We start from the raw sequence: 12,031 nt of genomic DNA on the forward strand, positions 1-12,031 counted from the left end.
TTTTCCATTGCTGTAGTAAATCCACCCTGTTGAGAGAGGGGCGCTAGCTGGCCAGAAGAATCCTTCCGTCGCCCCTGCCGTGTCTATGCCAGGGCTTAGTTTGGTTTAATTGTGTCTCTCAGTGATGTAGCAGGGTCAACCTGTGTGTCTGGTGTAGACCAGGCCTATGTGTATCTATGTCCACTATTTGCCAGCTATTACCTCCTCATCTCTCTAAGATCCTGGGGCTGGCACGGTTACAACAGCACTGCCTACGCTAGGCACCGCTTGTGAAGCCCCAATGCACAGAGAGATTTTCACTTTCATGGGTGGGGACACACTAGCTGTGCTGTCCTCTGGAGCAAGATTTCCCTTGACCAGGCAGGTGCCCTAGATCAAAAGACCAGGTTAACACAGCTTCCTGCAGCCACAGCACTGTGCCACAGACTGCCAGCTTCTCTGCAGGGATGTGCAGCAAATGGTGCCATAAAAACGTTCCCTGTTGGGAGCGCATGCAGCAGAGAGGAGCAGAGAAGGAATGGGGACTCTGCTCATTGAGACACGACGCTTGGTTAAGAGCCAATAGGAGAGAGAACCCCACTTAGCATGTTGTTTACTAAGGGCCATGTGCCTTTTACCAGGGTGTAAACCTATACTGACCACACACCGACCCTCGCACAATGCTCAGGGTGTGTGACGTGATGGAGACTTTCCACGGAAGGCAGGTATATCTTCTCTTTGGGGGAGCTTTCTCTGACGGCAAAAAATATGGTGCTTTTCAGAAGCCCTGGGAATGTCTAGCAGGGATGGATGGGAAGTAACTATAGGAGGAATGAGACCCAGGAAATCCACTCAACCCTTTTTCAGTGCATCTGCAGAAGGTTAAAAAGTCTCTGTGATCCTCTTCCAGTGCAGAGCTGCTTCCCGCAGGGAAGGTCTGGCAGAGACTGGGAGCCCTATGCCGAGACCTTCTCTGGTTAGAAGGTTTCAGCTATTGCCTCATCTTCTGTGTCAGGAGAGGTTACTGACAAATGATCTTTCTCTTGTCTCTTCCCAGTCACTCTGGAACAAATTGAGCATCTTCACCGGAGATTCAAGCAGATAAGTGGGGACCAGCGAACCATCCGGTAGGGTGCTTCTATTTCTGTACCCTTTGTTTAGTGCCTTGGCTGGGTGGTTGTTTATAAACTCGTTCCTTTACTGTGCACATGTGCTCTTGCTCTGTCTTCCTCTGGGGTTACAGAGCCCTATAGAGCGCTATCTGGGTTATATCACTCCCACCCATTACCAGTGATTGGTTCTTGGAACTGCCCAGAGAGGGAGAAAGTGAGAGTAATCTCTTATGCCAGGAAGAGACCATCTCTGACTCAGAAGGGAACAGATAGCACAGGATAGTGCCAGAACTTGCTATGATGCTGGAAGGAGCATCCCTTTCTTGGAATTAGACTTTCAAACTAAGGTCCTGACCTTTTTCTGGTCACTAAGGATCCCAGGGCATTTTTCACAAGTCAGTGGCCAGGTTGAATCCCAAGCTGGAGAGTTAACTAAGCTCCACTTGTAGTTTCAGCTGCCAGTGGTAACTTTGTCTTTACTTTCTTTCCTAGACTGCTGTGCACTGTCATTATATGCTGTTAAATATCAGCCCTGTTTCCAGAGGTGGCTGCATTCCTCAGCTGCTAAAGTACTAGGACTGGCTACAAAAAAACTGTGTTGAAACTAGGGCTGTCAAGCGATTAAAAAAATTAATCATGATTAAATCACACAATGAAATAATTAATTGCTATTAATCGTGGAATTAAGCACACAAACAATAATAGCATACCATTTCTTAAATATTTTTGGATGTTTTCAACATTTTCAAATATATTGAGTTTAATTGCAACACAGAATACAAAGTGCACAGTGCTCATTTTATAGTTGTCTTTTTAAATATTTGCACTGTACAAAACAAAATAAATAGTAATTTTCAATTCACCTGATACAAGCACTGTAGCGCAATCTCTTTATCCTGAAAGTGTAACTTACAAACGTAGATTTTTTTGGTTACATCTACATTTGTAAGTTACACTTTCAGGATAAAGAGATTGCGCTACAGTGCTTGTATCAGGTGAATTGAAAAATGCTATTTATTTTGTTTATCATTTTTTACAGTGCAAATATTTGTAATAAAATAATAAAGTGAGCACTGTACACTTTGTATTCTGTGTTGTAATTGAAATGGATATATCTGAAAATGTGAAAAAAAACCTGCCAAAATATTTAATACATTTCAATTGGTATTCTATTGTTTAACAGTGTGATTAAAACTGTATTAATCATGATTCATTTTTTTTAGTTAATCACATCAGTTAACTGTGATTAATCAACAGCCCTAGTTTCCCCAGCACAAAATAGCTTTTTGTCTAAAACGAATGTTAAAAATCCCCTGGAAACTAAAAGCTTTCGGTAAAAAATGTTCAGTTTTACAAAACCAATTTTTTTTCTTTTACCAAAAGTCCCAATTTTTTTGGAAATTTAATTTTTTTTAATAGCAAGATGTTCTTGTTTTTCAGTTTTGTTTTTCATCAAAAAAGTGAAATAGGTTGATAGGAAATTTTGAACAAAAAAGATGTGTTAATGTGCAGGTACTTTGGCATCAAAAAACCACTGTCTGAATGTTTTGTGGGGTTCTTTGAGGCTGGCTGGTTGACAGTGATGCCAAATTCTAAAAACACGGAGTTATGAGACTACTCCTTCCTTGCATGTGACCTATGACAGTATAAGGAATGTCAAAGCAGTATTAGAGAGAACAGAGAAAGAACCAGCGGAGGTGACAATGAGAAATCCGGTCTCCATTTCCTGTTGTTGTAACAGGTTCTCTCAGTCCTGTAAGTGACCTTATCCAATGGAGATATTTCATGCTCATTGCCTGTTCCTGTTGTTAATAAGATTTGACTATAGTAGGCAATGGTTTTTTTGAGGACGTTTGTTTTACACACACACATCCAGATGTTTATCTCAGAGCACAGCCACTTATCGTGACTTTGCAAAATGCTGCAAGAAGGCGGAAGAGACTGAGTCACAGTACAGAGAAAAGATGTAGTGGCATAAAAGGAACTGGCCTCCCTCTGCTAAGCCTGAAAGGACCTCATTCTTCCTGGATCGCTCTAATTGCTCTTGTTAATGCAGGCCAGAATCTGGCAAGGAGAGGAGGCTTAGAATAATTGACAGCTGCCTGGCGATTTTTGGCCATTCATTACTGTTTCAGGCACCATAAATCTGAGATTACTTTGTAAGTGAAGCAGTGCAGAGGAACTCCTGGTTCCCCTGAGAACATGGTCTGCTGAATACAGGTGGGGATTTATATGTGCAATCAGCTTTCATTGGCATTTGAGGCTGCAGAATGCTGGAGGGGAGGCCCTTCAAAGGAAGAGGCATATTTCCCTGCATGGCCAAAAGGAAATGAGAAGCCGCTTCTATAAATGATGTGTGTGAGGAAGGGAGTTATGGAGCCTCCAGAAATACTTCCCAGGTGGGGGAGAATAAGGAAGCAAGGAGTCTGCAGAGAGGCCCTCTCCTACCTGGATAGTAGGAAGAACAAGGAACCCCTCTCTCCCCCTCCAGCCAGACACACAGCCTGCTTCCCGACTGCCTCCAAGCTGGGGGCACCACCTGCACCTATGGGAAGTAGGTATTAATTGCTATCAGCAAGGTAACAGAGTGGAGGGTTCTGATATCCTGCTTGTCTAGTGCCCTCACCCAACCCCTTGCCCAGGTGCAAATGACTTGAGAGGATGCAAGACAGTGAGAGGATCAGGCCCTGGAGATGGGAACGATCTTGGAGCCTGACCCAAAGCTCTAAGTGTCGGAGCGCTAGCCTGGCAGAGGGCTTCGCTAGCAGCCCCATTCCCTGCCCTGGCCAGGAGCAGCATTTTAGAAATTGATGGTCCAAGATGGGGAGCGCCAGCAAGTGTGATGGATCCCTTCCAGAAGGAACATGCTGCCCTCGGGGTGTGGTGTCCGTAGTCACAGGGATATTGGTGGGGAATGGGAAGCTACCAGCTAGGAACGGGGATGTTTACTCCTGACTCTGGCGAGGGTGAGGGTGAAGGTGGAGGGAGGGTTCTATGCTACATGTTATCCAGGACATGGGAAAAACCCACCATTCCCCAGCTACAGAACTGTGACCCACAGCTGCGCTTTCCAGGGTGCTCTGTTTTAAGTCCCCAAGTCCCTTGCTGGTTGAACGGAGTTCCCGGACAGTCCAGTACCTGAAACTCATCACATGTCCAGCGGGATCCACACCACGGTCTTAGCCCTTCCTTTGTTCCAAAGCTTTGGTCAGCTAGCCATGAAGATGCCACGCTGTGTCCCTCCAGGGGCCACTGGCCGCCCTCAGTAAAGCTGCTCGTTCCATAGCCAGTGTCTCTCAGTAACCAGCCAAGCCACGCTCTCCTGGCCCTGCCATGAGTCAGTCCTGCTGGCCCAGAGCAGCAGGATGACCTTTCTGGTACAGCACAGTCAGGTGGAGACCCGGCTGGGACAAGGTGGCACCGCTCTGTGGTGGAAGCTGTCAGGAAGGTGCCAGGGGCACGCTACAGAGACGCACAGGAACCTGCTTTGCATAATCTGTCTGTCACTCTCTCCCCACGTCTTCAGGAGAGAAAACAAACAGCAGCTGTCACAGTGACTGACAAAGGAAATCGGCCTCCTGCAGCACAATGCAAATGTCTCCACTGGCACGTTGGCAGTAACTCCTGCGTCGTCCTGGAGAGCATGCAACAGGCTCATTAAAACTGGTGTTACTGCAGCAGAGCAGGGGCCAGGGAATGCTGGGGGCTGGCCCGGAGGTGATTCCTATTCCTTACAGAAAGCCCAGCACTGTGCTGCCCAGATGATTCGTTCTGTGGGGAGTGGAGAGGGGTGTTTGTTGGTGCAGCCTGGCCCCCCAGAGCAGCAGGCGACTGAGTTTCTTCCCACTGCCAATGTCCCGCATGGGTCTCCCCACTGCAGTCTCCCTCCATCGTCCAGCTTAGGAACCCCCAAGACAAGCACTGAGAAGTGGCAAGGAGGTGGGTTAGTGATCAGAGCAGGCTGTTGTGGTACCTGGGTGAGCTGCCCCTCTGGCCCCTCAGAGTCTTGTCGAGTGCAGCCGCACCTGGGGCTCAGGCTATGAACCACCATCTGGCTCCAGGTGGGATAATGTGACGCTCCCGCTCCATACGGGCCCTGGGTTGCAGTCCCCTGGTGCCAAGAGTGAGGCTGGGACCCTGCAGTCCTGTTCCCTCTGGGGCAGTGACAAACTGCCTCCTTAGAGCCAAGTATGCTTTATTCAGAACAACAGCGTGTCCGAGAGAATCTTATCCTGCAAATTGATGCTATGCTGCCTAGCCAACCGGGTGTCTAACCATCTTCCATAGGGGACTAGCTCCCTAGAGCCTCTTCCTCAGAGCATGTCCCAGACACCTCCCTGAAGAGCCTCTGGCAACTGATGATCTTCCCTCTCCTCCTCTTCTCAACTTCTCCTCCCCAAAGGGCTTTTCACGGTGCAGTGACCTTCTGATCTCGACTCCCAGCCTGGCCAAGCTGCTATGTCACTTTGGGCTGGAGCCTGACACTAGACCGCTCGTCCATAACTGCCCTTCCAGGGATGTGCCGAGCTGGGGAGCCGTTCTCTCACCTTGCCACACAGCCCGTTCCACTACCCGCCAGTACAGAACAACACAGGCTACAGGAGACTCTAGTCAGGGCCAGCTTCAGCCTTTCTGCCAGCAAAGATGAAGAGAGGGAGTGAAGGATCTGCTGCTGAATTGCCACCGAAGACCAGGATGTGCCACCCCAATCACGGACGGAGTGCTGCCCCTTTCTATTGGCCGCCCCAGGCACCTGCTTCCTTCGCTGGTGCCTGGAGCCAGTCCTGACTCTAATAACCCAATATACAAGAACCCTCCCTCAGTGCCCAGGCCACGTAGTGTCCAACTCAGTCTCTGTTTCTGTCACGGGGGAGACCTGGAGAAGGCAACATAACCTGAGCTGCAACAGAACAAGAACAAGAACTGAGCAATGCAGCATCAATGAAAGTGACAGACAGGAAGACACTATTTCCTCCCGTCCTTTCCTGAATGGACTACAAACAGACTGGCTATTAATTCCTCAGGGTAAGGGGGTGGGGGGGGAGACGATCTGCAGCTCTGCTAGTTGGGATGCTGCTCGGTGCTAAGCTCTTTCCGCTCATGCAGCAGGACAGATCCACGATGAGCTGAGTAATCTGAATGGTATGCTAGGTTGTGCGGGCAGTGCCTGGCACACGCTGAGTAAATGCCCTACTACCAGAAGAGTTAAAATAATAAATCCTCCATCAGTGAGAACTTGTGAGCTGGGAGGCTTTTTTTTAATAGAAGGCACAGCTCAAAGCTACTTCACAGGACAGGCAGGGTTGGCTGTTCTGTTAGCACACAGCTGTTGGCGATTGGTACGCTCCTGTTTCAGTTTTGCGGGTTGCATTGAACCTGTGCACTGCTGGTTAATCAACTTAATGAAGCTGGGCCCGCAGCGGGGCTGAATCTGATTAAGCATTTGTGCTTTGGAAAGTGGGAAATGGCTAGCGGGTAGTAATCCGGGACCAGGCTTGAGCTCGTCATGGGACAAGAGCCACTTTCCTGCCTCAACCCCGGGTGTCTTAAAGCAGTAACTGAAGTCCCTGTTTTCCCTTCTGCTCCGATTCATCCACCCTTTGTTGGTGTCTCTGTTTTCTTCACAGCAAGGAGAGTTTTGACAGGATCCCTGACCTGGAGTTCAATCCAATTAGATCAAAAATTGTCCGTGCCTTTTTTGACAAGAGGTAAGACAAGCAGCCCTGGCAGCTAGCCGGGAGGTTTGATGTAACTGTGTGCGTATCCTCTTTCACTGCGTTTAAACTATAACAAGCCCGCAAATGAAGCTGCGGGGTTTTGTTCATTTGTAACCTCTGTCTGATTTCCTTCTACTTAGTATCATTTCAATCTAGGGCAAAACCATCGACCAAACAAACCGGGTAGTGCCATGTTCTGTCACTTTATGGGAGCAGCGAACTCTAGAAGGTTTTGCGAGTGCTGCAGTGAGGTGGGCTGAGCACTGCAGGGGAGAGGCTTTGGGGGAGACTCAGGGCTGTTGGTGTCACACTGTCAGGAAGCCGGGGTGAAGTCACTGTGCTGTGAGCCGGCTGCCAGTGTCAGGATGCTGAGCCAAAGCTACACAGAGACACCCAGGGTTACTGGGCAGGCAGGGTACAGTTAAGCATAGGGAGTAGGTGAGGTCTGACAAGTGGCTCACCCAGAGTGGTGAAGTACCCATGGGCCTCTGGGTCACAGAGACCTTCAGTGTTAGACTGGGCAAAGCACTAGCGACCATAGTGCAGGGAGGAATCCTGCACCAACCAGGCTGGCATTGCTGGAGAAGATCTAATAGGCCGCATCTCTCATCTCTGATTTGCGATGGAAAGATGTGCTGGCTGCATGCTCGCTGCCAGTAGCTTCGTTGCTGTCCGATCTGTCATTTCTCACCTTGTCTTCATCATCTTGAGAACATGACCTATGAAAGAAGGCTGAAAGAATTGGGTTTATTTAGTTTGGAAAAGAGAAGACTGACAGGGCACATGATAGCAGTTTTCAGGTATCTAAAAGGGTGTCATCAGGAGGAGGGAGAAAACTTGTTCACCTTAGCCTCTAATGATAGAACAAGAAGCAATGGGCTTAAACTGCAGCAAGGGAGATTTAGGTTGGACATTAGGAAAAAGTTCCTAACTGTCAGGGTAGTTAAACACTGGAATAAATTGCCTACGGAGGTTGTGGAATCTCCATCTCTGGAGATGTTTAAGAGTACATTAGATAAATATCTATCAGGGATGGTCTAGACAGTATTTGGTCCTGCCATGAGGGCAGGGGACTGGACTCAATGACCTCTCGAGGTCCCTTACAGTCCTAGAGTCTATGAATCATGCCTCTGCAGGAACCTACGGCAGGCATCAGATGGGTTAGCTGAGGAGATCAACTTTGAGGACTTCCTGACCATCATGTCCTACTTCAGACCCATGGAGATGAACATGGACGAAGAGCAGCTGGATCACTTCCGAAAAGAGAAACTAAAATGTGAGACTTCCCAAGAGTCCCCAGCTCAGGGCTCCCCAGTTTTCAAGGGTGGGCTGCACAGACGCCCAGCTCCTCCAGCTTTTTCACTATTTCCTTACATTTGCAGTAAGGCTCTGGGTTCTGAGGTGCATGGTTATGATTTGGCTGTCAGACATTGGAGCCCATGACTGAGCCTGTCACTCTCCTGTGCCTTGTTTCCTAGTTCTCTTTCATATGTACGATTCGGACAATGATGGGAAGATCACCCTGCAGGAATACAGAAAAGTAATGTATTGTTCTAGACTTCCCCCCTCCCAAAGCCTTTTCCAAAACCACTGCCACCCCTACAACCAGTGTGACTTGCTTCCCGCTCCCCGCTAGGTGGTGGAAGAGCTGCTGTCAAGGAACCCCCACCTGGAGAAGGAGTCGGCGAGGTCAATTGCAGATGGTGCCATGATGGAGGCTGCCAGCATCTGTGTGGGACAAATGGTGGGACCCCTTTGGGTGGTATAATGATGTGTAGATATTGCGCCATGTGTCGCTGGACGCCAGGCCCTGCAGAGTAATCTGGTGCTGCTCCATGGGTGAGCAAGCTGCTCATGGCCGGTCTGGTCAGTGTAATGCACTCTGCTCCCATTTGCTGCATTTCAGCGCTGCTTTTAGGCTGGGCACTCCAGGGCCATATGTGGTGCTCCACCTGACGCTATCACTCTGCTCCCTCTTGCTGCCTGCCAGATCCCAATTGCAGCTGGGCACATCAGCAAAATGGGTGCACACAAAATTCATCAGACAAACCCCACTGGAGTAAATGGCCCAGCTCTAATCCCAGCGTGGGTATAGACAAGTCTCCATTTAGGCCCCATTCAGCTTGCGCTTACTTCCCATTGCAGCCTCGATGCCTTGAAGGCTGGAACTCTCAAGCCTCCCTTTGCTAAGAGGTCCAGAGGCCTGAACACCAAAGGAACAACAAATTATTCGTCCCCTGTCACTGTCCTAATGAGGTGGCATTTGGTGCCTGTTCCTTCAGCCTGTATCAAATGGGCAGCTGTTGCTGGGGCTGAGAAGCAGGTGATGGTGCCTAGCTTGGAGTGTGGCGCTGCACCATCAGTCAGTATTATGGGGCTTGTTTGCTGTGACGTCCCTGTCCCAGCAGCCTCAGTGCCCAGACGTCCAATTTTCTTGGGGCTGGTGTTCTGGTCTGTAATGTCATCAGCTGTGCTCTTTTCCTCGAGCTCTGTTAGTTGGAGCCTCGTCTCACCTCACAAAGAGAGCAGCTCATGCTAACAACAAACTGGTTGCACTTGGGTGTTTTTTTCCCCTCGGTCTTATGTAATAATAATTCTTTGCACCCTATCACTGTGAGAGTAGCTAGCTATTACCCCCATTTTAGGGGTTTGGAAACTGAGGCCCAAGGCAAGGAAGAGGTGGGCCTCCTGACCCCCCGACTCCTGCCCAGACCAGCCTCTCTCTTTCACTCTTTTCAGTACTATTAACAGAGCTAGAGTGGAGTTAATTCTGTCTCTCTTCCCAAACCATAGGAGCCAGACCAGGTGTACGAGGGAATCACATTTGAAGACTTTCTTAAGGTTAGCAAAGACTTTTGTGTTGCTCAGACTAACTTTTAAACGGGGAGCCTTGTTGGGGTGGGAGGAACTCTAGGGCTGAATTCAGCAGGAGAATTCAGTCCCCAAATTTTTGCTACCCAAACCGTTTCGGGGTTGCAGTAACGGTGAAAGTACCTATGCACAATACCTAATCCTCTTGAGCTAATGTGCCTAAGATGCTGGTTCCCATGCTGGGCTGGCTCCCAGGGATATTGCAAAGGCTGTGGCCTCATTTACCCACTGCCACCTGTCCTCCTTTTGTTAGTTGCAAAGCCACAACTGCCCCAGGCTTTTCTCCCCTCCAGACACTGCCAGGAACGTGGTAACAGCTTCCCAGGGTGCAGCACAGGCAGTGGCTGGGCAGGTTTCCCATGCGCTGTCTCCTGCCAGTGTGCTCGGTATTGTTCTGAAGGGCTCGCTTCTGAGAGGCGTTTGGTCTCCAAGGCTCCTTTGATCTTGACAGAGGCTGTCGGCTAGGGGTGCCAGATGGGACAGTGGTTTCTGTGATGTGGACCCTGGCCCCAGATGAATTGGGCAGAGATAGTGAACTTGCTTCACACAGAGCTGCCAGGTGGTAGCAATGTTCAGCCATTACCAGCACTGGCACCATCCTTGGTCATTCAGCGCAGGTGTTAAACAGACCAGCTCAGGGTAGAAGGAATGAGAAGGGCTCCTGCCTCTGAGGAGCCCCCAGGCAAGTCCATTGCTGGGAAAAGACCAAGCCCCTGATGTCCATCACGTTTAACTCTGCCTGTTCCAACTGCAGATGTGGCAGGGGATTGACATCGACACCAAGATGCACGTCCGCTTTCTAAACATGGAGCCTATTGCACACTGCCACTGACCTCTGCCAGTCCACAGAGCCACTGACCTGCAGGGAGAGGGGAGTGGAGCCTTGGGCAGAGGAGCCAGGCCAGTGCCCTCCAATGGCAAGTCCGTGCTTTGGGTATCAGATGTCTGTCATTTTGCTACTGGTGTGTGTGATTAAAGCTTATGAGGTCCCTGTGTTCCCACAGGGGCTGCATTGTGCTTTGTAGAAATGTCTGAGGCTTAAATGCTGACTCCTTTGTATAATAAAATAGTTTTGTTTTTTACTCTCTGCCCGAGGAACATTTTTCCCCCTTCAAGGTGGCCTGGAACCTGGGAGTGCAGCTTCTCTGGAGCCTCCTGGTGCAGAGCAACAAGTTTAGCCACAAGGAGGTGATGCTCTCAGGGGGATAATAGGAAGCTGTTGTCCTCAGCTAGAAAGTAACTGCTGCTGTTTCCACGCGCATTGTAAGCGCAATAAATCACTCTCTCCCGCCCTCTTGCAGCCAAGGATGTGCTCAAGCATGCGGAGTGGTTTTTCTCCATTTGCAATTTTCACATGGGTCCTTTCTGGGGGATCTTTGACCACAGCAACCAAAAAAACCCAAACAAAGAGGGGACCCAAGCTTGATGTAACAGGGAAATGTGTTGGACTGGACCTTTGTCACCTTTCAGATCCAATGTACAGATGGGCAGGCTGCCCGCTGTCAACCTATGACTCATATACTCACCCCCCGCCCAATACACACTGAATTTATCATGCCACTCTGACTCACCTGCCCTCTGCCCACTAACCAATGGGCTTCTGGCATTCCCATTAGCTGAGCACCTTAAAGCAACCCCTCCTCTCTGTTTGCATGGTAGGCTCTTGGGGCAAGCAGTATCTCTCACAAAATATGTACATGGCATCTAGCCTCGTGGGTGCCTCATATCTTTGTGGGCATTGCTAGGTGCTGCTGTAATACAAACGATAACCTCAATTTAAAGAACAAAATCACCTGCCCTAAAAAGTTTCCTTTTCTTCTTGTTTGTTTATTTCCATCTCTGAATGTGCACAGACACAGGCAGGCAAGGGGACAGTGACATGTTTCAAGGCTTGCCAACCCCAGGTCCCAGAAATGGAAACTTTCTACCAGTGAAAGCGGCTAAGACCCAATATCCACTGAGATGTTCACTTATTTCTAGGCCTGGCAGATCAAATTTTATATACTGTATAAAAAAGCAAACTGAGACCTTCTTCCTGGCTGGTATTAATATATAGAGTTCTTCCTTTGGACTCCTGTCACCAAGGCAGCCGGTGGTAGGCAAAAATAGGGGCAAAAATACTGTTTTTAGAAACTACTGATTGTTTTTTAAAATAGTTTTTTCTGGCACAAACCAAATTCAAGTGGCCTAAACAAAAATGTTTCTATGCCACAATTGGGCAGGGGAGGGCAGGACAGCTCCCTTGCATGCCAGTAAAACCATTATGCCAGCAAGGAGTGTGTGGGTGTACACTAGAGATGGTTTAGTGCATGTATCTGTCTTAAGCAAGCACCTTAGGGCCCAGTTACGTTT

At 49.0% G+C, this 12,031-nt stretch overlaps 1 protein-coding gene across 1 annotated transcript in view; it reads left to right on the plus strand.

Moving 5' to 3' along the window:
• Positions 1–11,320, plus strand: part of TESC (tescalcin) — a 31,040-nt gene extending 19,720 nt beyond the window's left edge. Inside the window, exons 2-8 of the mRNA XM_030582454.1 lie at positions 1,037–1,106; positions 6,719–6,799; positions 7,945–8,084; positions 8,287–8,348; positions 8,445–8,552; positions 9,602–9,649; positions 10,434–11,320. Coding sequence (XP_030438314.1) covers positions 1,037–1,106; positions 6,719–6,799; positions 7,945–8,084; positions 8,287–8,348; positions 8,445–8,552; positions 9,602–9,649; positions 10,434–10,511 — 587 coding nt within the window. The 3' untranslated portion in view covers positions 10,512–11,320. The remainder of the gene's footprint in view (positions 1–1,036; positions 1,107–6,718; positions 6,800–7,944; positions 8,085–8,286; positions 8,349–8,444; positions 8,553–9,601; positions 9,650–10,433) is intronic.
• The last annotated feature ends 711 nt before the right edge of the window (positions 11,321–12,031 follow it).

Source organism: Gopherus evgoodei, chromosome 13, assembly GCF_007399415.2.
Source record: "Gopherus evgoodei ecotype Sinaloan lineage chromosome 13, rGopEvg1_v1.p, whole genome shotgun sequence".
NCBI classification, from domain to species: domain Eukaryota; kingdom Metazoa; phylum Chordata; order Testudines; family Testudinidae; genus Gopherus; species Gopherus evgoodei.